Genomic DNA, 27803 nt, shown 5'->3' with positions numbered 1-27803 from the left:
GGGACAAAATGGTAACTTTGATTCAAAATGGCCGACTTCCTGTAGCGTTTGGACTATCGCTCCAAAAGACTTTTTTGTAGGTGCTGAGAAGTTACATATGTGTAACAAACTTCATATTTCACAGACAAAGCATGGGTTGGAGCTGATTGTTTTAGTGCTGCTAAGCAGCACTATGGAGGATCCTGGCCATGCCCACCAAATGTTGGGATGGATTCCCGTGTGGAGCTGGACTAGGATCGATCACATTGATTTTGGTGCAGATATGATGTTTGGATGTAATTTCTATGTGGAAATCACATTCAAACGTATGGCCATGGTGTGACATCGCACTTCGCCATGATGCCATGGCCACACCCTCCAATCAAAGGTCACAGTTGTGGAGACAATGTTAGACCATCTTTGGTGTCTGTCACTGGGGAGAGTTTAATTTTGATGAAGATGATCAAATACAGACCTTCCAAAGTAAAAAACTATACCTACTGTTCTCAAGGGGCGGGGCTTTGATGATTTTTTGATCATTTGACTATTGGGTTCTGTTCAGGGCCACGTGTGGCCCAATCACAAGAAGTTTCATGTCTTTACAACTTTCCTTGTTGGAGCTGTGGCAATGTTTTTTATGGGCGAGTCGTCGCACTTCGAGGTCTGGCCCCGCCCCTTCATCATTCACGAAAACTCATGATTCTGATAACTTTAGATCCCCCATCCTTTCTGAGCGAACTGCCCCAATTTCAAGGCAATTGATTGAAATCTCTAGGAGGAGTTGGATCAAATGCAGAGGCTAGAAATGGCAAAATTCGGGTCAAAGGGAAAAATTCCATCCACAGTGGCTGACTTCCTGTTAGTTGTAGAACGCTGGTGAGAGAGTTTTAGGGGGGTCTAGGGAACTTCTACAAGTGTACCAAATTTCATCACTTTATGACACAGTGATAGCGTTGTGTTTTGAAAATTTCGAGGGGGGGGGGGGTCGCTTTTGAGCCATTTCTTGTGTGACTTTTGCAAAACCATTAAAATACATAATTTTACACCAGGCTTGAGGCGTGTGCAAAATTTGGTGAGTTTTTGAGAATGTTTTGGCCTCCAAAAACCCAATTCATTGGCCAGAATAATAATAAAAGGAAACATTCGAATTAAAATAGGCTTTCGCAGCGCTTAGCTGCTTGGGCCTAATTATTATGTGACGATTGCTTGCATCAGAAGTCATTAAAAGATCATTTTAAACCTTTTAAGGAACCATCTCAGTGGAGTGCAGTTTATAAAAGCCTGACTGAAAAGGGTCTGTAACTAACATTGTAGAGATCTGAAGTGATTTTCTACAATTATTTCTCACTTCAAAAAGATAACTAAAAATAAATCAAATTTTCTTGAAATGAGTGTATTTCTCCTTGATTTGAACAGGTAAATAAGACTATTTGCCAATGGAATACGATTTCTGCACTTAAAATAGGAACAATTCATTTCAAGAGCAGAATTCCTAATCATCTTATTTTAGGGGTAAAAATACTCATTCCATTGGCAAACAGTCTTATTTAGCTGCTCAAATCAAGAAAAAATACATTCATTTCAAGAAAATTTGACTTGCTTTTAGTTCCCTTTTTGCAGTGTAATAATTTACAAAGAAATCGGCCAATAGTTGACAATAAAGTCAACTATATAAGATTGGGTTACCTCAGTGTGTTTAGAGTAGGATCCGTTAATGATTTATGCGATTACTATAATAAGAGGATCTAACCTCTTTCTGACACATTTCAGCCATGGAGAGACACTGAGATAGAGCAGTTAGCAAGGTTGGGTTGTTGTCTGAGTTAGAAAGGCAATGGTCAGATCTGCACGTTCAGTCAATGGTTAGGGCAATCCTTGTAATCAGCGTCAGACAAGCAGGCGGTCAAAGCCAGGGAATCCAAGGTGGCAGGTGGGGGAACAGGTTCAGGCAGGCAGAGGAACTGGACAAGGGAGAAAACAGGCAGGTTAGTTATCTGTCAAACTTGGCTGCTGCTGATCACGGTGATGAAGCTCAGGTGTGATGGTCACAGCAGCAGGTGTGACACTTTCGCTGCCTCATCAAAAGACAAAACGCCATTCAGCTGAGCCAGATATATGTCGATCTTGATAGTTTATACTAGCTAGCTTCCTGTCCTGCCATCACAAACATTGACATTTAGAGTTGAAGTAATAAAATTATCGAAATGATAAATCTGTCACACTGAGCGACCACCGAACACAGATTTAAGCTCAATATGAACCATTTTGTCCAAGACAGCCTGTAATCTAAGTATGGTGGAGGATCTGTGATGCTGGGGGGCCTACTTCTCTTTAACCCTTGTTCAAGTGCGTGGAATAATTAATAAGTGTGGATGGTGGCGTTAGCCAGTCTATCTGGATCTTGTCCTGGTACCTGTCTCAGCAGACTCATCTTCTGTCAAGGAAAACAGATCTCACTTTTTTAACCTTTTATTTAAGCTGATAATAGACCTGTTAAGAACAAGACCTCTTTCACAAGGTTCACCTGGCAGCATCAGACAGACAATACGAGCAAAACAACTGCAATGCAAGCAATTTACCGACTAAAATGCAAAATAATTAACAAACCTTGTATGTAGTTTCTAACGCAACATTCAGGTGTATTTTTAAGTCTTTGAATTAAATCAAGACCTTATCTTAAGTTAATCATCCGGAAAACAGCAATAAAATGTCTTTGAGGCCGTTAATCTGCTTAAATGATAAAAAAAAAAATATTCCCTTGGTTCGAGAGAATTTGACAGCGATTTGTTTCGGTGTCCTTGCCAGGAGCATCTCGGGCAAACAAGAGCGAGTGCGAAAACGGTCAAATCAAAAGCAAAATTACTGTGAAGCGACAGAGAGAACTGTAAGAAAGACAAGGTCTGACGGAGAAAAATAAGGAGGAGGTGAAGAGCAAGCAGAGCGGCAAAGAACAGAGGGGAGGTGAGGTAGAGGAGCTGCGACGTGGGTAAGCTGAAGCAGAATATGAATTATTTCCATGCTGACTCTTCAGAAACAGTTCACACTCGTCCACCAATGTCCCTTTCTTCCTGCCCCATCCCTCGTTCCTTGGCCTTCTTTTCTTTTCTTTTTTTTTTTTTGCCAAAGATGACAAGAGGGTACAGAGGGTGATGGGATGGGAGGATAGGTGATTGAGGGGATGGGAGGAACAGAAGCGGATGGGAGGGGAAGAGGTTAAATGGTGGAAATGAACATGACAGCCGAGAGCAGCAAAGGTAAGAAGGAAGAGCAGGTTTGGAGATGAGAAACGAAGGTAAGAAGGGAATAGGACGGCGAGAGGAAAAGCAGGGTGAAACATTTTTTTTTGAAAAAGATGAACGAGGGAGAGACAAAAAAAATGTGTAAACAGATGAGGGAGCTGGAAAAGATCCGGGAAGGATTGAAAGGAGGAAGCAATGTTTGTGAAGGGATGAGCGGAAGAGAAAATAGTAATTGGGAAGAGGAATAACGGCGCGCCGCGCCGCTCTGCTGGGCTTTCTCAGCCTGTCGCTGAAAGTCACAGACGCATGAGGGCTTCCTGTAAATAATTGAAGAGGGGGAGTCCCCCCGTTCGCACACAGTAGAAGTCCCCTCCAAAGCTGCACACAGAGAGGAAAAGTGGGAACGTTTGATCGCGCTCCAGCTCGAGGACTGATGTGCCGGCAGCTCCATGATAACGAATGTATAAATCATCAACGGCAACTCTAATCCATCCTGATGTCTGCACGGCTTGATGTTTAATTGGCTGCTGCGCAGGTCCTGGCAGGTAAAGATGGTGTGACCAGCCTGGAGAGATGCTCATTAAACGTTACGAGGGTGCCATCGCAAATGAACTGCAGCTCCGCCGTTGACTTTCCATACTTCATATCAAGTGGACTGCTTGTTTACTGGACACAAATTGGGTTAGTTTTTCTTCCACCCAAGCTGGGCTTTGGTGGATTTGACAGGATGTCGATACGGATCACGCTGCAGTGCCTTTAACTTCAGAGAGAAACAAGGAGCCCTCGTCAGCAGTCTTTCTGTGTAAAAGAAATAAAAAAAAAAGCTTGGGATGGGGCACTTGTGCAACATATTTTCCAATTGGAAGAAATAAATATTACAAAACAGCAGATTGCAGATGTCAGCACATATTCTTTCTGTTAGATAGTTTTTAAATTTATTTTTCAACCCAGCGTTTTGTGCTTTCAACTGGTAAACATACCTTTTCTCCATTTGGAAGAAGTAAAAGGGAGAAAAACATGAGCAAAAACAACTAATTCTAGTTATAAGTACACAGTGTGGGTGTGAAAATGTCACACAATGGGACATGCTACACTGCAGTGCCTTGCAAATCCATTCATATCCCTTGATATGAAAAAATATCTGGAGTAGTGTGGCGTTCCAAGCTTTATTCCTGGGTGGGAAGCGACACGTCTTCAGCTTCAGAATACAAGTCCAGTTGTTTTATTTTTTTAACCTTTTTTTTTTGGATTCATATCCCTTATATATAACCATATAACCTTAAGCTTTAATGAGTTTTATTGTTATTATTATGTGATAAACCTTTAAAGCTGAGAAGAGGGAGGAAAATTATACCTGGTTTTCTGAATATTCTTTGGAAATAGGTAGTACGAGGTCACCTAATTGGTGTATAGTGTTTGCCTGTGTGTAATCTAATCCTGTATAAATCCCGCTGTTCTGCGAAGGTCTCTGAGTTTTAAATGGCATCTGAGTCATTAAACGATGGCTCAAGAAGCGTCTCTCAGAGAAATGTTCAGTCCATTATCTAAAAACCTGAAGAATATGGCCGTCCGCCTAAACCAACAGGCCAGGGAAAGACAGCAGTAATCAGAGATGCAGCCTTGAGGCCTATGGTAGCTCTGGAGGAGCTGCACAGATTCACAGCTCAGGCAGAAAAATCTGTCAGCAGGGCAGGTATTAGCTGTGCACTCCACAAATCTGGTCTTTATGAAAGAGTGACATCAGGAAACCCTTTCATGTAGGAAACACAGCAACCTTGTGGAAGAAGGCGGTCTTGTCAGTCAGTCTAAAAGGAAACTTTTTGCCATTAATGATAAAAGCTAAGTGTGGCGTAAAACTAACACTGCACATGGTGGAGGCATCATGCTTTGGGAATAAGTTTCTTCAGCATAGTCAGAGAAGCTAACCAGAGATGATTGGGCTACAATACAAAACATTCCTGGGAAAAAACCTGTTGGAGCCTCCAAATACCCTAAAAATAAACGTTCCTGTGTTAGAATAGCTTAAAGTCCAGACCTAAATCCTACTAATAATCTGCGGACAGACTATAGAAGTGATGTTCAGTCACTTTTCATCCAGTATGACTAAGTCTGAGCTATTTTGTAAAGAAGAAATGGCAAATATTTCAGTCTGAAGCTCAGTGGGCCAAAATTGTCAAGTCAAAAGTACTCGCTCACCCAAGACAATATGTATTAAAAATAAAAAAAATAATTACATAAAGTGACAAAAGAAATATATAGTGAATTGTTTTACCTGTTCAACCATAAACTTAGAATATAATATTTTAACTAAACAAATAAAATAGTCAAATACTTTGTAGCAAAGAGATGTTAATTGTTTTAGATCCAAAACTTAAAAATGGTTTTGCTTGTTTGCAAATTTTTTTAAGCTTGGTTTAAATAAAATTGAGAACAAATTTGTTTATTTTCTGAATTAAGAACAGGATATGGGTTTTTAGGCAAGTTTAATAAACTAATTAACAGATTTGAATGCTGCAAAATCTGCTGTTGAGTGAGTTTAACTCAATAGAGGTCCTCTTACTTGCTCTGAAATTAAAAAGGAAAGGAAAAGTCCTGTTTTTAAAAGACAAATATATTGACAACATAACAGTTTCCATTGTAAGAAGATTTTAAATTGTCGCTGGTAATTCTACCACAATAGAAAGAAAAACTTGTCAATTCCAGCTTTTCTTCGTAGCTCTATTTGTAAAGCACTTTAAAACACAATGCAGGACCAAAGTGCCACACATATTAAAAAGACATTTAAAGAGAGGTCTAAAATACGATAAAACAGAAAAACAAATATGATCGCTAGCAGGAGGAAGAGCAATGATTTAATAAAAACGGATATAACAACTAAAAAAACAGAACAGAGTACAAATTAGCATCTGAAGTAGTTTCAAAGTGTAGCACAAAGAGATGGGATTTGAAGGGGCAATTTAAAAAAAAAGAAAGGAGGCCTGGCTAATTTCCAGCAGTAGTTTTCTTGACATCTCAGGAGCTGCAACCAAAAAGCCACGATCAAGTTCAACCTTGGTCTGTGGAGCCCAAAGCTTGTAGAAACATAACCCAAAGATTTGTAGCTGTATTCAGAGAAAGGTGATTCTACAAAGTATCGACTCATGGGGAGCCTGAGAACAAAGCCACGCCACAGTTTCCTAATACTTATTAGTCAAAAACTCTTAAACAATGTTTCATTTTCTCCCCACATGGTCCATATGACACATAAAATTATTTTGTACCACCAGTGCTTCTGATCAGTGGTTCAGCACCTCCCAGTCTCCTCGTGAATTTCTCGCCGTCGATCTGGTAGCTTGGCAAAAGTTCACTGTGTTTGACTACTTTAACACGTCTTTTCCCCCCCCCCTGCATATCAAGGCTTATGTTTCTCAGTCATGGATGCATATTTGCATCATCCTCAGAGCCCCAGAAAAATACACACCATGGGTTGGAAAATATGCTTTGGGCTCCAGCTTATTTCCTCTCCTACAGGAATTTATTCCCCTTTCGCGCAAAAATGTCAAGCTGAACAAATCTTTCCAGATTAAATGTGGAGCATTTATTTTTCCAATTAATACGTTTTTGGATCCGAATGTAAGTTGCATCTTGATGATAAATTAACACTCCCTTAGCACTTAATCCTTATCCTCTTTATTTAAAACAGTTAAAGACACATTACACATTTTGTCCATGCATGGTAGGTTTTATTAACTCAAGATCCCCAGCATCTGGCAGCGCCTTGTTGCTGCGTGAGGGTGCGCATGCGTTCGACTAACAGATGGCGCAGTGTGCAATGAGCTGCTATGTGATAATTACGAGGCATGCTGGGGAAAGTGGGGGGAAAGTGCTGATGAGTCCTGGACTGTGTGTGAACGAGACGAAGGGAGACAACCGTGTGTCCCTAGGTGTTGGGTGGGACGAGGTGTAAGAGGATATTGAGTTTTGCAACAAAGTTGGTGCTTTTGTGACACATTCCTGTTCATAATGCACCTGCTTATGCGTCTTTCATGTCCAATGTTGGAGAAAATTATGATAATATGGGGATTAATGCGGTATGTTATGGATAGAGTGAACAGAAAAAACATCAGATGTGATTTTTTTTATCCACAAAAACTGTTTGCTTCAGGTGCCTTAAAATATCCTTGATGGACGGACACCTTATAGATTTAGCCAACCTCTCTCACCAATGAAATCCTGAATCTTTTAAGGTATTTGTGTTTTAATTACCCTCAAGTATTTCTTTATTCTTTACTAACTACATTCTAAAAAAAAGAACAAACTGAATTATAAAAGATTAGTAAAAGTAGATAATTAATCATAGTCACCACTAATAATAAAAAGTTATTTTGACCAAACAAATTTGTTGACGCTTTTGTTAACATACTGAAAGTTTCTTATTATTTTTGTGCAAAGCAATCTCAATAAATTTTCTGTTAAATGTTGAATTTGTTGGATTTGAAGGGAGGAGTTAGACTTGTAGCAAGTCTAACTCCTCCCGGCCAGTAGGTGGCGAACCCGTGCTCACCTGCTCTCGTTCCAACCTTCAACTGTTCTATTTGCCAGTCGGCTGCCAGGTCCGCTAGCAATAACATAATGGTTAGCATTAGCAAACATTTAATTTTCCTGTTCAGAAGGAAAGCAGCATTCTCTGCGTGGCTTCTGAGTCCCTTTGCTTGATCGATGTTCGCCCTCGTTTTGCTTCGTTCTTGGTCCGCTTGAATCTAAGAAATCTAACGCCAAGAAGAAGAAGCCATTTCTCAGCGCCATCACGGAGCTGCTATAATCTGGCAACGCCTGATCTCTGCCTCATGTGACTTCAACCTACTATTCCTATTGGTGCAGAAGCCTTTTGTGCCGACATTGGCAACCAGAGATAAATATTTATATATTTTGGACCCGCCGAAAATTTATAAAACAATTATTTATGTACCATATATTTATTTTAAAGTGAATTTAAAACTTTTATTCTGCATCACGGTAAATGTTCTGTGGGTGTTTTTATTTCTGAAAAATGAATAGTTTTGATAAAAAAAAGTTGTAGCTATGACCTTTAATTCTGTCAGGAGAATAATTGACATGTTTGAAACCTTGAATGCGAAGCAGCTGGAGGCGTGTGATGATTTTATCTACAATGATGCTTGTTTAGATTCTAGTAGTAGAAAGGGTAGATTTCATCTTTCTTAATGTACGTAAAACGGATTATGGCCACATGTTTCGTCCTTCCTGATTGGTTAACCAGTACCTCTTTACAGCTCCTTCCTCCTGCAGCTACCGGCTCCCAGTGAGCAGCTGACCTCCAAGACTCAGAGAGATAGAGACAAGGACACAGAACCAGCAATAAATAGAACTGAAGCCTAGTAATCCTTCGATAGTTCAGTTCCAATAAATATATCTAAATACATCTAATTCATCGTTACTTTAGTCTAATATTTTTAAGAAATTCCTGCAAAGTTTCGTTGTATATCTAAACTTCTGATTTGCTCTGCGTCCTGCGCGGACTTAAAGTGCGTCACCTAGGATCCAAAGTGAGGAAATTCTGGACGTCCCAAAAGCCATGCTTTAGAAAATAGAGTAATAGAAACTATAGTAAATATAAATCTTGATTAGTGGTAATTGTAATTAAATTCCGTTTGATGAATATCACCAGTCTCCTTGCTCCCTAAAACATGTTATTGGATCATTCCCTGGGATAGGTCACAAATGTATCATTCAGTCTGCATTTTTAAAAGGTTTTTGACAGATGGCATTATTTCCATGCATCATTATAGATTAACTAAGGGTATCAGCCAGTACAAACATGAATTAAAAATGCTTTGTCACATTTTCTTCCTGTTAGGAAGGAAGCTTGTTGAGGTGTAAATTTTTGTAGCCCACACTATGCAAATATACATGTGTGGTGTTCAGCATCTACATAATTACTGAGACTCATTTACAGCTGATACCCTTATTTTTTTTTACACTGAAGTTCTGCTGACCATTACCCTCCAGCATTAAAATGGAAATGCATTCCTATGTTAGGCCCTGGCAAGAGAGACTATTTAAATGGATCTACTTCATCTTTATATGGCTGGGCTTCTTTCTGAGCGCGGCCATCTTCTTCCTTTGTTGCATAAGGACACAAAGTCACCTTTGAGGGAAAATCCATCTTAAATTTAAGACATTAACTGTAAAAAAAATTAAGTTTGGCTATTTTCTAGCTTATAGCTTTATGCCAAATAAAGTAAAAAGCACATGGACTTGGCTAAAATAAACCTGTATTCTCTAACGTTAGCCAATTTCGATGTCATTATTGATTATAAATAATTAGTGTTGCCCTTTAGAGCGAGATACTTTTTAATAAATATCTAGAAATAAACCATTTAGTGCGAGGTAAATAACCCCGGTGCTATGTTTGGTTCTGATAATAAAAATGTTATTGAGAATATGTTTTACCATCTGAAGAACATTACTTGTTTGACCACCTTTATCCTGGTTCAGTGCTCCACTTTCTTATATAAAAGGAATGTAGCAACTCTATAGCTAGTCTAATATTCATCTGCACTGATACACCAGAACAAAAACCAACATCGTTCCAATTTTTAAATCTCTCCACTGGCTATTTTTATATTTTAACCAAACATTTTAAAGGGCTTTTAGTTACTTTTAAGGTCAACACTAGACTTAGTCCCTCATATATACACTTTAGTACTGCCATGGTGACAGGAAATAAATAACATGAAAATACAAAACTGTAAAAGTAATCTGTTAAAATTAAAAATCAGCCCAAGGGAAACTTGATTTACTTTCATGCACAGCTGTACGAGTCAGAGATTCAATAGCATTAAGTTGGTAATATTGGAATATTTATTCTCTCATATATACTGTTTGCCCATTTCTTTCAGCTTTTGTTGCCTTCAGCCTGTTAAAAATCAAATAAAGACTGTGGTAAAAGCAGCAGATATTTTTCGACATCAAAGATTTATTCTAAAAACAATTTCGTTTTAGTTTTACTCTAAACGTATCAACACCAAATATCCAAAACACGTTTTGTAAATTAATATTGAAGCATAATAGGAAAAAGTATCCACGTCCTTTGCTATGACATTATAAGTGAGCTTAGTTGTTTTTGCTTCCACAACTAGATTCAGAGTCCACCAGGGGCAAGTTCAGTTAATTGAGCCGGATGTGGAGTGGAGGCTATTGCCTTTCTATGGTCTCACTGTTGACAGCATATCAGAGCTTAAACCACAACATTAAGTCAAATGAACTGAGGACATAAATCTGAAGGAAGATTCTCAAAAGCATTGCGGTCTTCTGAATTTGGACATACAGTAGAAGAAGTTTGAAACCACCAGGACTCTCCCTAGATCTCTCTAATCAGAGAAACAGGTCAGTGAGGTGATCAAGAACCCAATGGTCACTGAGCCAATCTTCTCTTGTGGAGATGGGAAACGTTTTGGCCCTAAAGTGTCACGTGTGGAGTAAACCGGCACAGCCTATCATTTGGGTAATACCATCCCTACTATTAGGCATGGTGGTGGCAGAATCATGCTGTGGGAAAGTGGCCGGGACTTCAATGTGATTAGTCTTTTGGAAAGTCCTAATAAAATCTGTCCACCAACTGCGCCGATCCAGGGTCACTGATCTTGAAAAGCTGCTCGCCAAAGAAACAGGAATGTGAAGCTTGCAGAGATATGGGCAAGAAGGCCTGCTTTGGGTTACTTTTGCAGCTGATTTAGAAAACAAAATCTACTCTTCTAGAATAAATCTGTGACGCAACTATTTGAAAAAAAAAAACAACGTAACATGGGGCGACTACTGGATTTAGATCACAGTTTGGTGTGAACAGTAAACTAAACGGTCATGCCAACACATGGGGCTATTGTCTCAGTCTTGAAGCCTTTCTGTCATGATCCCGTCTGAGAAAGCAGGAATGGAGAGTCAGAATATGCCCCTTCATATCCTCGTCATTTCGGCCGGTTGTCTGTGTGGTTACATTACTACTGGGAGAGAAAAGTTGCAAATTCCCCCAATTTGTTTTTACTGAACATTTCATGTTTCGCTCGTGGTTCCGTCCGTCTGCAGTTTTTTTGTCTAACTCGAAGCCATTGCCATGGAAACTCTCTGTTTTTTCTAAACTTTTTCTCCGTCTTTGAAGGTCTCAGTAAGGGCTTTTGTTTCACCGTCGTTGGTGACGGAGTTGCATTTGATTCTTGTTTTGTAACTTCCAGTTTTTGTAGATTCTTCTAAACATCCAGAAAACACTAGAATATGCCCAGATTTCTCAGAATGTAGTGTAACGTCACAGATAGCTACAAGAAAACTTGGTTGTACTTGGTCGTAGCACAAAGAAACGCACAGCTTTGTCCTTGGTTGGCTGATGAAGCCGTCAAAAGCCTTAAAACAAATTAATCTTTTATTGTCATGTGAAAAAAAGTAGAACCATCTAAACTTTTATTTGGAGAATATTATTGAGTCAGTGTGGAAAAATGGGCAAAAACTGGTTTTAACAAAACATACCCAATCAAACATGTTGGTACCCCTGCTACTAAAATGATATATTACCCTTTAGCCAACAGGACAGCAATTAGTCTTCTCATTTCTGTTTTATAAAGTCGGAGCAGACATAACGAGGGCTTTACACCATTCCACTTTAGACATTTTCTCTGAATTGTCCAGATTCCTGGGTCTTCTCATCTGCTCATCATACAGGTTTTCTCTAGGATTTAGGTCCGAAGACTGCGATGGCCTTGTTGTTTTGGATCATTACACCTTTCAGCCTGTGTAGTCAGCAACACTGCTGTGTAACAAAATAAGTATATTGGACTTTCACAACCTCCCTTTTCCTTTTCTTTACATATACACACACTGTTATACCTAATATCTGCACACTGTAATCCAGGTCAGATTAATTGATTTTGCACAAACCTGGCAGAATAAAGATGATTTGGTTCTGATTATCCGATTGAAGCACCGAGAGACAACTTTTATTTTATTGGTAGATTCGACCAATTTTCTGTTCAAAATGCCCTCTTAGTCTAAGGAGTTTATTATGCCGTGCACGGCAACAAGTTTTTCTGGCCCCTGGAAAGAGAAACAAACTCAAACACATAGTTGGTGAGGGCAAGACGTTTATGGTTGCTGTTATTGTCGTTAATTTTCTCTGACTCTAAATACGGAGCAAGTTTAGGCCGGTAGATATTTTCTTATTGCTCTCACCAGATTAAGGTCAACATACATCTGTCTTACTTGAATGCTCTCCTTTCTTTCCCATTTTTTTAGGGAAACAGGTAGTCACATAGTACTAAGAACATTTTCTTAATCATCCTAAGCCATCTGTATGTATAAATTATTACCAATTATTTCTGTTTGCATACTCTTCCACGTAGTATGGCATTGTTTCAGCGCTGGGGTGACGACTCGGATCCTTACATCCTTTTGAACATCGTGGTCCTGTCATTTCATTTCTTCACACAGCTCCAGTCTGTCTGGACCGCCTCATGTTTCCTTAGAACAGAATGTTTTTGGCAAACATGGAGATGTGTGCTCTGTTCAAACCAAGCAGTGTGTGTCAGCCGGACGTTTGTGTACGTAGGTGTGCGTCTCCGTTCATAACGCAGACGGCGCAGCTCTCAGACGGATCGAGCCCTGCAAATGTCTACATCCGAGGAGATGAAAAGAGAGAGAAGTGGCGCGGGGAGTGGATGTTAGAACATGCAAGTGGTGACAAACACGTATATTTCCCGGTAACTAGAGAATAAATGAGTTACTTGGGAGCCGTTGAGGCTCTACAAGGACACCGTTCGATAAATTGCAACACTGAAGTACCACAGGACAGACTTTGCAATTATAAGTGAGGCTTGAACATATGGAAAGGGATATTATCCGCCGCCGATGATTCATCCAATACTGAATTACATGTTGCTTTTAACTCGCTTTGCTTCGGGGGGAATAGCTCCTTTTATTGATGATCTGAAAATCTTCACAGGTTCAAAGAGAATTACAAACCTTCTCAAACAAGACAGTTTTATACTAACAAAAAAAAAAAAAACGAGCTCGGATGGAGGTTATTCCAGCGCATGATGTGTTTTTCAGTAATTTGCTGTGATTAAAATAATTTAATTGCATAAACAACTTCAAACTTATTCAATTTACATACAGGAACTCACTTAGAATATTAAACTGCCTGATTTTCCCATAATTGGATATTTTCATTTTGGACAGTTCAGAGCGTGCTATTTGTTTTTATTAAACGATGCCACAGTTTGTTGCACTGCTGCCTTGCATTAAGAAGGTCCTGGGTTTGAATCCTGCTTTGGGATCTCTCTGCATGTCTGCATGTTCTTCCCATGCAGGCGTGGGTTCTCTCCAGGTACTCCAGCTTCCTGCCACAGTCCAAAAGCATGACCGTCTGGGTCTCTTTAAATTGCCTTCAGGTATTATATAATTAACCAACATTATGTACAGTTCAAGACAAAATTATTAACGCTCTATGAAAATGGGATGCTTTTAAAAGAATTCCCCATGTATTGTTAAATAGAGCAAAGACATTTTGAAAAGCTTTTATAAACATCATAATGTTTGTTTTGCATACTTGCATTATTTTATTTTGGTATCCAGACAATAAGATCTATCACGGAAACTACCAGATTAAATCGATTAGACCCCCTGATGCCATGAGGTAGTGGTGTGCTTTCACCAGATCACAGCCCAGTCCGTTCCTCTTTGGTTGATCTCTCAGGCTCCTTCAGATCTGATGACCATCTGGGACGGAGCTTCATCTTCTTTTCAACCCACAACGTTTCTGTGGGATTCAAACTAGGGTAGGGGGATATGGCTTAAAAATAAAATGTCACATTTTGTTATATCAAATCCCAGTAATACATTTTTTCCCTCCTTTTCATTTCACAAAGAGACATTAAAGAAATCATTTTAAAATCTTGCTTTTACGTCAAGCATTTTGTCTGGGAGTTGACCTGAATTCAAAGAGCAACCAAATACAAGCTGTGAAACTCATATTGTGGTAAAAAAAAAAAAATTGTTTCCTCTTTACAATATATTTTTCTCTAAACATATGAACGATGGAGATAGGCACCAGCAACCCCCGCGACACCATGAGGGATTAAGCGGGTCAGAAAATGGATGGATGGATGGATGGATGGATATAATCTGCATTGCATGCTATTCTCTTCATGGTAGCCCGATGAGTGCATTGGCAAAATAAAATCCAGATTTACCAAAAATGAAATCTTAGAAAATTGTAAATTCGAATTAATCAATTAAATCAGTTTATCGCACAGTCCTAATTCCATCCCACATCCATGTTTCTTCATCATTCCTTCCACCTTGACATGATTCCCAGCTCCAGACGCTCTGAAGCCGCCGCCATGTTTCCCTATGGAGACGTGCTCTTTGGTCTCTTTGTTCTCCTTGTCCAAACCGATATCTCTGTGATCAACAAGGCTCTAGCTCTGTCTCGTCTGACCAGAGAACAGCTTCCAGCATGCAGAACATTTCTCCAGGCTGTCCTTGCTATGCTTCAGTCTATTTTGGGGTGAAGTGTTTCTTGGTTTGCAACCTTGCAGCCGACTCCTGTCCAAAGCTCCAGAGTTTGTCTTCTTCCAGACTCCAATTCCTGACTTGGGTATAAGTAATTTATTAGTACCTTGCTTTGTCTTGATGTTCTGGGGTCTTTGAAATCTCTCGTTTCCTGAATCATCCATCTTGTTCTGTGCTTGTGAGGCTCTCCTTGATGATATTTCTCACCCCAGATCTTGACACTTGAAAGCACAGTGATAACTGTGTTTATCTTTCTCTTGCTTTGTGATCTTATCTTCTTGTTTCTAAAGTTCGAAATGATTTCTTTTGTTTTTGGCACAATGCTTCCCCTGACTGACAGCTCAAAGCTTTCCTCAGGTTTTTACACTGTGGGTAAATTCGGAGAAAACCCGCGGTTTGCCTTGGTTTTTACGATCTTTGAGCACTAACAGAGTTAAAGAGCTAATATTGCACAACAGAGGTTTGCACTGCTGCTCGTTAAAAAGCTTTATTTTATTTCAAATTTATTTCAGACAATTCCACCAACTAAAAAGTGACAGGTAAACAATAATTACAAAGAAATCAACACATCACATATTCATCAGTATAAGCACAAGCACCACCTTACATATCCATGTATGAATTTGAACATAAATTGAAACCACTCATTTAAAAAAAACTATCTAATTGTATAAACCTGAAAGTATACCCTCAGATATGACTTTGATTAGTAGAAAGTGTCTGAAAAGGGTATGAAGAAGTCACGCTTAAAGCTCAGCTTTTAATGGGGCTAATAACGCTGACCTCGGTACTTTTTGGTTTCTACTTTCTTCAGCTACAAGCTGATGCACTTTTTTAAGTTTGCGCCAACTCTAATAATAATTTTTTTATGTGTTAGGAGAAACATCTGAATCTGCAGGTGATCTAATGTGCTAACCGAGCATTGCTCTCCTTGTCTTGCTGGGGTAAATTACCTTTTCTTCATATTACCTGGGCTAAATTAGGACAAGAATTGACCAACATGGAATCATCATAGTAGACATTGAAGTCCAGAGGTAGAATAAAAAACTAAAAGGTATCCGAAATTTTCATTTGCTGCCAGGGAAATATTTTTCACTCCTTGTTTTTCCCAGTTGCAGACCCGTTTTAGTATGAGTTATGGCTTTGCTTACTAGCAGCCTCAGCATTTCCGCCTCGTTTTTATCCACCAACTCCATCTTGTAGTTTACCTCAGATCCCCCCTGAATTCAGGCTAGTTCCTAAGAAGCTGCCGGGTTACCAGTCGCAGCAAAGCGGTAGCTGGATCAGCGCGGTGCGGTCAAAATCCTCCCTCTTTTCTTAAGGCAACCCTCTTCTTTCTGTTCCTCTGTCTCTGCTTTCCTCTCTGGGATTCTTTTCTGTATAATGATTATTTTTTTTACCCACAATCCCCCTGGGTAATTAGTGCTGTGATAATAACTGGTGTTGGAAACAAACACACCCACTCGCTGAACAGTGCACACAAACAGATGCACATACAGCGCATATGCGTACGGGGACGGGCGGGGGAACAACTTTATCGTTACGCAAAGAGGACCACAGAACAGCAGGGACAAACGCATTTTGGACTAAATTAGGTTTTATGCTGAGGGTTATCAAAATAGCAAGTCTGGTGTCTGTAACAAACTAAACCTGTGTGAAAAACAGGTGTTTGTGTGAATTCAGACTCTTGTCTGCCAACAGCAAATCATAAAATCTAATTTCCCCCTTAAGTCAAGCCAAATTTTCTCTGCACTGGTCAGTCATTTTTAAATAAATTAGTTTTTTCGGATATGCCATGTTTGCACACACTGATATCTTTCAGAAGGCTGTCGTTTTGAGATGAGAACTGCTGGGTTCCTACACCGTTCTGGAAAAGTCTGGAACGTGTTTTCAGAGAGAAAAGAGACTTTGTTTCTGATCATTATCCTAGTTGTCGTTCATCCTTGCGTCATTCCTTCTCCCCTTAATTCCCTCCTTCTTCCTTCCTTGTTGCTGCTTTCTTCTGCCCTTATTTTAAACTTTTATTTCTTCCTCTGTCTCCATCCAGCCTTGTGTCCTATCTCAGTTCTTTCTTTTACTCTCTTCTCCCTCATGTTTCCTTCCTTACTTTCTTCCTTCTCTCCTCTTCCTCCCTGTTGTTTTTTCCCCCCCACATTTAAACCCAGACCACTGTATAAATATCGTCTATAATTTCATAGTTAACATTATGTTCATTAAATTAAATGAGGTCTGGACTTTTTTTTTGCATGCAACACATAAAACAACCCTGAACCTGTTGGAGGTTTTCAAATCCTTATTGCATAAACCTGAATTATGCAAAATAAAAACATGAAAGACTGAAAATATTTATTAGCTATCAGTTTTTACACTTCATGCAACACATTTATAAATATAACAACATTATGCTGTAATTATAGACACTGAAGTAAAGTTGCTTACATTCTTTATTAAGTTAATGCACAACTGACTTTAGCTCCTCCCCTGCTGAAAGGACACTGCTTCTGTAATTATGAAATATTGTTGCTTATATTTTTTTTATCAATTTTGCTTCAGAAACTGGATCTGAGCGGTCTGTAATAGTAAACATGACTTCCTTAGAAACGTTTTGCTGAAAAGGATGTTTCTGAATCGTGTATTGGAGATGAAAACGTACTCAGCTGAAGCTGATCTTTGGCTCTTCAGCAGTAAAATGATTCACACCCATTGAACTTTTTGAACCCATTAGCTATGTTTATATGGACAAACGTAATTGGAATAAAGCTGGTAAAGATTCTCAGTCATCCAAGTCATGGTCATTCCAAAAAAAGTCAAAAACAAAGCAACTGGACTTGTTTTCCGTAGTTGAAGACGCTTTTTGAATTGAGAAAGCTTCCTGGAGAGGAAGCGAAACGTCTTCAACTACGGAAAACAAGTCCAGTTGCTTTGTTTTTTTTCTTTTTTTGCATTGGAATAATGGGACGATCGGAATAAAAAAGCGTCACATAAACAAGCCAATTGGAATATGATGATCGGATTAAGCTCAATAGGAATGAAAATGTAATCTGAATGAGAGGGGTGGTTTCTGTCGACTGATAATCCGATCAACGTTCATATAAATAGGCTCAAGTTATTCCGAATGTGTCAAACTGGCTTGAATGCGCCCGACATAAACGTGGCGTATTTCCACATTGGCGAGTGGCTGAAATACGTTGTGAAGGAAAACTGTTGGGGCTCCAGATAAAACCTTTCTGTTCGAAAATATAAAAGAGCGCAAAATTGTGGTTTACTCAGTAATGTTTCAACAGCGATTAGAAGATCGTGAAAGTCCAGCCTGGGCGCTCGGAAGACAATAAAGCTTGTATAATGCTGCTTTGTTTACTATTTTTGTGGTTCAGCATAGGGCTGGGCGATATGGATTAAAAAATAAATCTCCGATTTCATCATAACAAATCCGATTAATCGATTTTTTCCTCCTTTTGTTTCATAAAAAGAAATTAAAGAAATTATTTTAAAACCTTGCTTTTATGTCAAGCATTTCGTCAGGGAGTTGACCTGAATTCAAAGTGCAACTAAAAACAAGCTGTGAAACATGCTTGTAAAACAAGATGGCAGCCGTGCCATTATAAACAATGAAAATATAACAAAACATTTGCTGATTACACATTGAGCTAAGAACAGGCTTCACTGCACTTGTTAACTTCAAAGTTAAAAAAAAAAGTATATAAGTAAATGAAGTACCTCGTATTATGGTAAAAAAAAGTTTCCACTTAACAATATTTTGACAATATATTTGCCTAAAGATATATTCAGCATCACATGCTGTTCTCTTCATGGAAACCCAATGAGTGTATTGGCAAAATAAAATCCAGATTTTCCAAAAATGAAATCTTAAAGAATTGTAAATTCGAATTAATCGATTAAATCGATTTATCGCCCAGCCCTAGTTCAGCAAAGACGGAAGTTCTTCTTCTGAGTTTTTTTTTTTAGGGGATGTCAGAGTGGTTCTATACTGAATAAAGCCGGGTTCATATACACGCACGTTATGTTCGGATTAATTGATTGTGCGCCCATATAAAGGGTACAGTCCGATTCATCCCAATACGTTTTAATGCAATCCTGAAATTTTGTGCATGCAAACATGGCTAATGAACACTCTCGGCGTTGTTGATCGCTGGAAGTGTGTTACTCAGTTAAATTACAAAAATCTTACTAGAATAAAACGGAGCATTGATTATTCGCCCTGGTTTATTGTTGTACTGTGAACGCAAATCGACCGGAACGCTCTCGCATCCAAACCTTGGTGGCGCCACGCATCCATGAGCCAAGTTGCGTTATTAGCACCTCCATGCACCGTGCCAAAACCCAAGATTGCTTTTTTTCCTCCCTGTTTATGAATTCTTTATTTTTAGGTGCCTAATTGAGGAGGGACAAAGTGGCGTCTGTATTGATCTCGGGTGTTCTGGAGCGGGGTCTCTAACATGCTAATAGGATCTTCTGGCTGATCATGGCTGTTCAGCGTGCTCGTTAGAGCCCGCAATTCAAAAGATAACAGCGTCTGTGCGTGGTGTGTGCAGTATGTGCGGCGAATCGCTGCAGAATGTGGAGGGGGGGAAAAAAAAGAGAAGAGCGATGAGAGAAAAAACAAAGATAAGAGCAGACAGGGAGTGAGGGAGAGAGAGAATCCCCTGCTGTTTTTCCAATCAGGAGGCGTCGTCCTCCTCACTTGGTGATTTATTCTCTCTCCCCCACTCCTTCATGTCCCAATTTCCACCCCATACACACCCCGCCCTCCATTTCTTTCATTCATTTCTGCCTGTCTCCTGTCTGTGGGCAGCTTGTGAACATAGCTATTTAGAAATAACGACAGAGACTCATTCGGGCGGGCCTTTCTGTGAGAATGACTCACCTGTATCGCCGGGAGGTTTTCATCCTGGCTCATTCTTACAGTTCACTTATTCTTTCCGAGTACACTTTGGAAGAGTTGTCGCTGGCTCCGACATCGCATTTCTTTTATTCTAAAAGCGCTGTTAAATGATGTATGACCTAACTGACCAGCATTAATAAGTTTCTGGCGCTGCTCCGTGCCCACCAGCAAAGACCATTCTTCTTACCAAATGAATAATGAATCCGGGGTTGCAGGTCAGGACTAAATACATTTATAATTAGGGCTTTCAGTCCACAAATGAAATATAGCAAAGCGGTTCAGGGAGCAACTGTGCTGTTGATAGGAATCAAAATCATTTGCTTTCATGACGGGGAAGAAAAATGGAGCATTCATTCAGTCATTCATTTATTATCACCTGTCTTGTTTTGCTGCCAACCAGTGGTTTAGTCACATTTCCTGCACCTCCTCTCCACTCATTCCCCAGAGCCACAAGTGTGTGTCTGTGCAGCCGGATCCCCCCCCCCCCCAGCAGCCGCCCATACCTCTAATAACCGTGTCACTTCTCTGTTAGCATGAGTGGATGTGGTAGAGCATGAGACGTGGCACATTATTGCTCTGTTAGATTACCAATGCGAGTGTTTATGCGTTTGTGTTTATCTCGGAGGCCTCCCTGTAGACGCACACCCGCTGACCCCTCCCTCTCGGTGCTGGTTGGTTGCCACAGCTACAGTGTCGCCTCTCTTCCCCATGTTGCTATGAGACTCGGACCGACAGACCTGAGCTGAATGACAATGTGTCTGTGGATCTGGCAAGAGGCCTACAGGAACCAATAAGAGGCGGTCTAGACAAACACTTCCCAGTCTGGGGTCCAGGGACCTCAGGAGTGATTGTTTGGGTTGGCAGGAGCCATCTGGTTTTATGATGGCCTGTATGTTCAATCTAGCTCTGGTGTTATTTACAGCAGATGAATCAATTTGTTCAATTGATAATTATTACAATTTCCTGTTTGATGAAAGCGTCGCCCGACATATTCAGACAAAACAAACCCAGGCAGCTTCATGTCAAGAAATACCAGGGTTAAATAAAGTTTAGACAGTCAAAAATCAGCAATTAAAAGGAATTTTATATCTAAATCTATATATCTATATCTATATCTATCTATATGTGTATATATATGTATATATATGTATGTATATGTATATATATGTATATATGTATGTATGTATATATATGTGTATATATATATATATATATATATATATATATATATATATATATATATATATATATATATATATATATGTGTATATATATAATATATAATATGTGTATATATATGTTATTAATATTATATATATATATAATATTTATTATATATATATATATCTATTATTATCTATACTATATATATATATATATGTGTGTGGTATATATATGTATGTATGTATATCGAACACTTTCTGAGCTGACGAAAACTCCTCAAAATGTAAAAATCGCCGGTCAAACTGCTTCGACTATACCTCCTTTCTCTATAAATTAAATCTCACTGACGACATATTTCATATATCTTTTATTTGTCACCTTTCTGTTTGTGACTCTCTCTTTTTATAACTTAGCTTTATTTGACCTGATTAATAAAAATCAGGTCTTATTGAAGAAAATTGCGTGCGACGTGCTTAGAAATTTCTCTTATATGTAGATGGTGCTTTGTTCTGGTTTGGTGATTAACTATCCCATAATCTCAAAATATCTAAGCCTGTTCTGCTGATCGAGATAGCCACACTTGTTTTTTTTCTCACAAAACAATTTAAAGACCAAATTATCTTTAAAAACAAAGTAAATGCTTGATTTGTCATCTTAAATAAATGCATTTTATACAGCAGAGCTTGTTTTGTGAAGGGAACAGCTTAATGAACTTAACATAAAAATGCTTTACAGCCTAATTAACGTACTTTTTTGAAATAAAGATTGTTTTGAAGATAATATCCTAATCAACCTGTCTTGGGATAATGACGCATGTTTTTTCAGGGTAACCTTGGAAAATCTAATAACCTCTAGATAGTGAAATTTGCTTTCTTAACTATTTAGTTATCTTTTTAATTTAAGGTAACATCTTATTTAATATGACAAAGGTTAATGATCTCATCATCTCAACAGTTAATATTTCTAATTATCTTAAAAAACACAGCTAATTTAGTCATGATAGTTTCCAGAAAATTTGGATTAATGGCATCTTCATCTCAGTTTTCAACAATGACATGGTTTCCTTATCTTGTGCTGTCTAATAATAATTTCATTTTTTTCCAAAATATATGAAAAATAACTTAAGTTGATTATCTCAACGTAATATAATTTGTTTGGTCATACAAATGTTTCGTTTTGTTATTTTGAGAAAATTAAGTTTACATTGTTGATTGTTGATGAATTTGTGTTTTATTATTTATCTTTTTTTTTTCAGAAATAGAAATTAATAATCATATCAATGTAATTTATTAATAGTTATATAATAGTTTTGCAATAAAAAAAACAAGAAATACTTTAAGAAAAGACCCCAAACATTAGACATCAGAAAAGCAAAGGAAGACAAGACTAAAATTTGCATTTCATAACATCTCGAGATAAATTTCCATATATATAAATGAAATATACCCCAATATATTAAGTCATTTTGTTGTGATAATGGTTTATTTATGCCATTATTTCAATTTTAAAAACCCACAGCATATAACTGTTCACATCCACAGATGTAACCACAGCAATACTACATAATAAAACTGGATGTATCATTTTTCCAACAATGCAAACTGATTTTGATACCAAAATAAACCCATTCTCTGGGAAAAGCAAGTATTTTTTTCCAAAATAATGATCTAAAACTATTTTGTTATCTCAACATGCTCAGTTGCTGCTGAAAGAGGACTAATTAGCTTCTGCAGCTCTAGAAATTAAACACAACATATTTTTGACATGTGGAAAACCGGCACCTGCTGATTTGCAAGCTGGAGCTCCAGAGCCAGAAACTCACACCTGCTCCATCTCTGACCTCCGCAGCAGAAGACAGATCTGTCTCAGACGTCCTGCTCATAGCTGCTGGGATTGCTGCTAGCGCCGGCGACAGAGAGCAGACGGGTTTTCTCTCCTACTTAGAATAACAACGTGTCCCAGTGCTAAAACATGCTCCATTGGAGGCGCCGGCACCCATGGAGGAGAGTTTTGACACATAGCAGCCGAGCGGATGTGGGTGGGTAGCGGAGATGTTGTGAGCTTTGTGTCACAGGAATCAGTCCGGTGGCTGTTTTTTTTTTTTTTTTTTTTTTTTAGTTGGCTGGTTTGTCGATGTCGAGAAACAAGAAGGTGGTGCTTCCACTCTGTGTTGCTGGAAGTTATTTTTTTTTTAAACTCTTATCGACAACCAAGTACTTACAGTGCAAATACATTGCTTTGCAGCAGTATTCACTGAGAATTTCTTCACATTTTGCTAAAGTTACAAACTTTAGTTTATCAGTGAGAATGCTATACAGCATGACTGCTATATCTCATGGTTATGCTAACTTTTACTCTTTTTAAAATATTTCACTTTTTGTGCGATTTTCTTTGGCTGTTCGCATTGAAATCAATGCAAATTGATACAAATTCCTTCAAATTCTTCACATTCTTCAAATTCTTCCAATTCTTCTCATTGTTCTAATTGTTCTAATTCTTCAAATTTTAATTTTTTTTCAAATTCTTTACATTTTTTCAAATTCTTCAACTTTTTAAAATTCCTTCACATTTTTTAAAATTCTTCAACTTTTTCAAATTTTTTAAATTCCTTCAAATTTTTAAAATTCTTCACATTCTTCTATTTCTTCTAATTCTTTATTTTTTTTTTTAAATTCTTCAAAATGTTAAAATTCTTTAAAGGCATAATATGCAAAATTTTTCAGTTAATTAATGTGTTCCATACCGTTTTGGATGATTAAATGAGTCATTTCAGGTCGAACAAAGGTTTTCTCGGCCGCCCTGGTGGTTTGTGGGGGAAATACAGCACTTGCAATTGCAGGAGCCCTCGGCCCGCACCCACAGAAGTCTCGCTTTACGGCGAGAACTCCATGTGTTTTTGCCCTGCCATTCACTATATGCACGCGCGAAAGCAACAACAAAGAACCGCGTGTTAACGTCAAATAAACATGCAAGCATATCGAGTTTTATTATTATTATTATTTATTTATTTATTTTTATGTTGGCGAGACGCTACCGCGGCGGTGGCGGCGAGGCGGCTGCGGCTTGGCGAGGCGGTAGCGTCTTTTTCGACTTTTCGTTGGGACGTTGCTATTACGCAGGAACAGCTTTTTCTAGTTTTGTTGAAATTTAATGTGGAAAATTCTGCTTTCTTAAGACCACTTTGCTCTGAAGTCCCTAAATGAATTTGAACTGCCTTCAGAAGTCACCTAGTTGGTTAGTCCTCCTCAATTAATCTCATTATAAGTCCAGTTTGGCTGTGGAGGTCTAAGAGGTTTGTTAGAGAACATGAGAGCAAACAGCATCATGAAGACCAAGGAACCCAGCAGACGGGTCAGGGTTGAAGTTGTGGAGAAGTTTAAAGTAGGGTTAGGTTAGAAACAATATCTCAAGCTTCAATCATCTCACTGAGAACCTCTAAAGACACTGTCCACCTAAACTAAGGGGAGCATTAGCAAAGAGGTCTAAAACTCAACCGCACCTGGCCATGGTGGGGCAGGACAATGACGGCCAGAGCTACAGTGGGACGGTTTAGGAAAAAACCATGTCTGTATTAATGTGAAAATGGCCCAGTCAAAGTCCAGATATAAATACATCTAATAAAATATATGCAGCAAGACTTGAAAATATCTGCTAGCAGTGGTTCTCCGTCCAGCTTTGAGCTATTCTGCAAGGAGGCATGCTGTAGTTCCAGTAAATGTCTCAAATTATATAAACAAAATATGATGCATAAGACTGAATACACTTCCTCTTTTTTTATTTGTAAATAACAATAACCAAAATAACATATATAATTCTCCTTACAAAACCCAGTTATGTGTTGTTCTATTATATAAACCCTCCAAATCAGGGGTCACCAACTTTTTTGAAACTGAGAGCTACTTCATTGGGCCAATTTTCCTCCCATTTGTAATTATCTTTGTGGATTATTTTTATTATTCTGTGAAATGTTTTCATCATTTTGTCACGTCGTTGCTGATACGCTCATCGGTTTTCTGCCGCGGCTGCAGAGGCACGGCTGCCATGGACGTCTCAGTGAAACAAGCTGCTCTCTTGTCTTCTCAGGAGCTGTTTACGCCTGAATGCAAGTTTAAAGAGTCGGTGTTTGAGAACTACTACGTGATCTACAGCTCCATGCTCTACAGGCAGAAGGAGTCGGGCCGAGCCTGGTTTCTGGGCCTCAATAAAGAGGGGCAGATCATGAAGGGCAACAGGGTGAAGAAGACGAAACCAGCGGCACACTTCCTACCCAAGCCCATAGAAGGTAAGGAAGCCTCCTATCGTGTGTTTCATCTCATATTCTCTGATAAAGCCTCTTCCTCTTTGCTCCTCTCTCTCCAGTCGCGATGTACCGTGAGCCGTCATTGCACGATGTAGGAGAGGCGGTGCCTAAACTCGCAGGGGGCCCGCCTTCCAAAAGCACAACCTGTGAGCCCGTGGTCATGAACGGCGGCAAACCAGTCAGCAAACCCAGTAAGGAGGAGACATAACCCCACCTCTCAGTTTTAGCCTACCCCCCCTACCCCCCCCCACCCGCCCGGCCCGGCTGACTGGAAGCCAGGAAGGACTACAGACTTGCCCTGCTGCTGCGCTCTCAAAAAAACTAACAAAAAAAACCCACAACTGCTAGAAAAGGTAATGATACAGACAAAGAGCGATAAGCTCTGAGGGGACGGCGATGGGGGCTGGACGTCCTGCCTCACCTGTGGGGCGGCGCTCCTGTTGGCGGCGGGGAACGAAGAACGGCGGGTCAGGCTGCTGAACTGGGCGAACTGGGACAGTGACGTACGTTCTCAGACTGAGGACATCTGAATAATCTCAACAACGCTCCATCCTCACGTGCTTATTTCTTTTTTTTCTTTTTTTTTTTAGCGAGGCTCCCGCTCTCCCACCGCTGGTAGTTTTCCGTTGCTCGCTCGCTCGCTCCGGGCCGCAGACACACATCCACACGAGCGCCACTCCACCCCACTCCAAATCGACCGCTTGGACTCGATCTTTAAGTACATTAAAAGCATCAGCAAACACCGAAGGAAGAGGGGTTTTAAATACCAAACGGTGGTGATTCAGGGGAAGCTTAGTCATCAATCAATTAGGATCTGGAACAGGATGTTCTGTGCTCAAACTACATGAAAATGCATCAGGAAACGGCACGTCACACGTACGGTCTGACCTCTCCCTCGCCATACGTCGCATCAAGGAGAAGCTGGCGCGAATACACAGCTCAGAGAAGATGAATTAGGTCCGATTTATAACGAATTCCCAATTTGTAGCAACAAGGAGTGTATGTGAAGTTTGCAGGTGCTGCAGCACCTCGGTAGCAGTCCGTGTTTACATAGGGTAGCAGATTCAGATTGACGACACGATCAGCCACGAGGACCTTTGTAGGGTTTTTTTTTTTTTTCCTTTTCTCGTTGCCTTCCCAAATACTTGAAAACAAAAGAAGAAACAGGGTATTAGAGCGTGGCTAGAGCCTCTGCACCAAACTGGGACCATTGTAATCCAGGTATACAGTCCAGGATTTTTAGAGTATAAATAAATGCGACTAATTTAGAGGACCTAAAGTGTTATAAGCTGATACCTGTGAAGTAGCATTTATAAGATGATCTCAGACTGTTACCAGTGAGTCGGGTTTTTGGCGTAAAAACCACTTTAAACTGGGCGTACGTTCTCCTTTTAGCCCAGTTTTTCTGATTGTTTTAAGGTGCTTGTCACGTCGCCCCTTTTGCCGTTTTCTACCTTTGTTTCATACCGACTTTATCTGTCATAAATATTGCTCTGTCTGCCGCAGGATGCTTCAAACCTACCTTTAATATGTCGCGTAATTCCCTTATGCCTGCATAAACTTCACGTTTAGTTCAATATTTACAATTAAAGCTCAAAATTAAAAATCAAATGTAAAAATGTTTATAATTCTTCATTCATGCCCCTATATTCATCTTGAATTTGTGGTTTCAAGTCAGAGGCTTCCCCAGATGTTTAGCTTCATATTTACATAAAATAACATTATTTTGAATTTGAAAATTGATGAAGTGTTTAATTTTTCATTAATACTTTTATAATCATCTATTTTCTAGCTTCTTTGGTTAGAGGCTTCTACAGACATTTAGCCAGTAACAAAAGAAACAACAACACAATTTTAAACTAAACGATGAAAAAGTATAAATAGAAAATCAGTAAACATACTTCTTGAGTTTTAAATATTTAGAATAGTTAAATTAAAAACTAAATTTTAAAATGAAGCAGGTTAAATTTATCTGTAGTTTGTTACTTCACTCTCCTTCAGATGTTTAGGTACCATTTAAAATAGATACACAATATTAAATTCAATAATTGAACACGTCGTTAATTGTACTTCTTTATTCAGAGGCTTCTTTAAGCCATTTAATATGTTCATATTATACGAAAAATGCAATATTAGATCTAAAATGAGTCTTTAATTTTTCTTCAATAGTTTAATTGGTGCTTCATCAGTTAGTGGTTGTTATAAATTAGCTTTTTTAAATCTTTTTAAAAGAGAAAGAGAAATATATGCTGAATGTGTGAATCGTGGTATGAAATGGGGGCAGGAGGTGGTGGAGGGGGCGCACTGACCCAGAGCCATTATTGTGAGACTGTGTGGAGCACAAGACACTTTTTGGGTTCCCCCTTGTTTCAACTTTTTAAGTTGAATCCTTTCAACAAAATATAAAGACAAACTCTGTCTAACAGTACTTCAGATCTGAGAGGTTTAAGTTGTTTCTTGTTGTGAATTATGGCCGTTCTTGATCTACTGATTCCTCCTCCTAACACTCGAAAGAATAGGTGCCTTTTTCAGCTACAGTCTGGCCGTCCCTCCATCCAGGAGACTTTCCTGTCCACACAACCGTAAAACCGGACAAAAACGATTTACTCCAAACGATTTACTCCCAAACCTGATTTTAACACCGTGTTTAATTTTTCAAGTG

The 27803-nt window shown here is 39.0% G+C and overlaps 1 protein-coding gene across 3 annotated transcripts in view; it reads left to right on the top strand.

The window, feature by feature from the left end:
- Window positions 1-27363, top strand: part of LOC105921484 (fibroblast growth factor 14) — a 106750-nt gene extending 79387 nt beyond the window's left edge. For all 3 annotated transcript variants that reach the window (XM_036128434.1, XM_021313379.2, XM_012857226.3), the window contains exons 4-5: window positions 24925-25123; window positions 25201-27363. In XM_036128434.1, coding sequence (XP_035984327.1) covers window positions 24925-25123; window positions 25201-25349 — 348 coding nt within the window. In that variant the 3' untranslated portion in view covers window positions 25350-27363. The remainder of the gene's footprint in view (window positions 1-24924; window positions 25124-25200) is intronic.
- The last annotated feature ends 440 nt before the right edge of the window (window positions 27364-27803 follow it).

Source organism: Fundulus heteroclitus, chromosome 24 (assembly GCF_011125445.2).
Source record: "Fundulus heteroclitus isolate FHET01 chromosome 24, MU-UCD_Fhet_4.1, whole genome shotgun sequence".
Classification (NCBI taxonomy): Eukaryota; Metazoa; Chordata; class Actinopteri; order Cyprinodontiformes; family Fundulidae; genus Fundulus; species Fundulus heteroclitus.
This window is presented reverse-complemented; position numbering and strand designations above follow the sequence as displayed.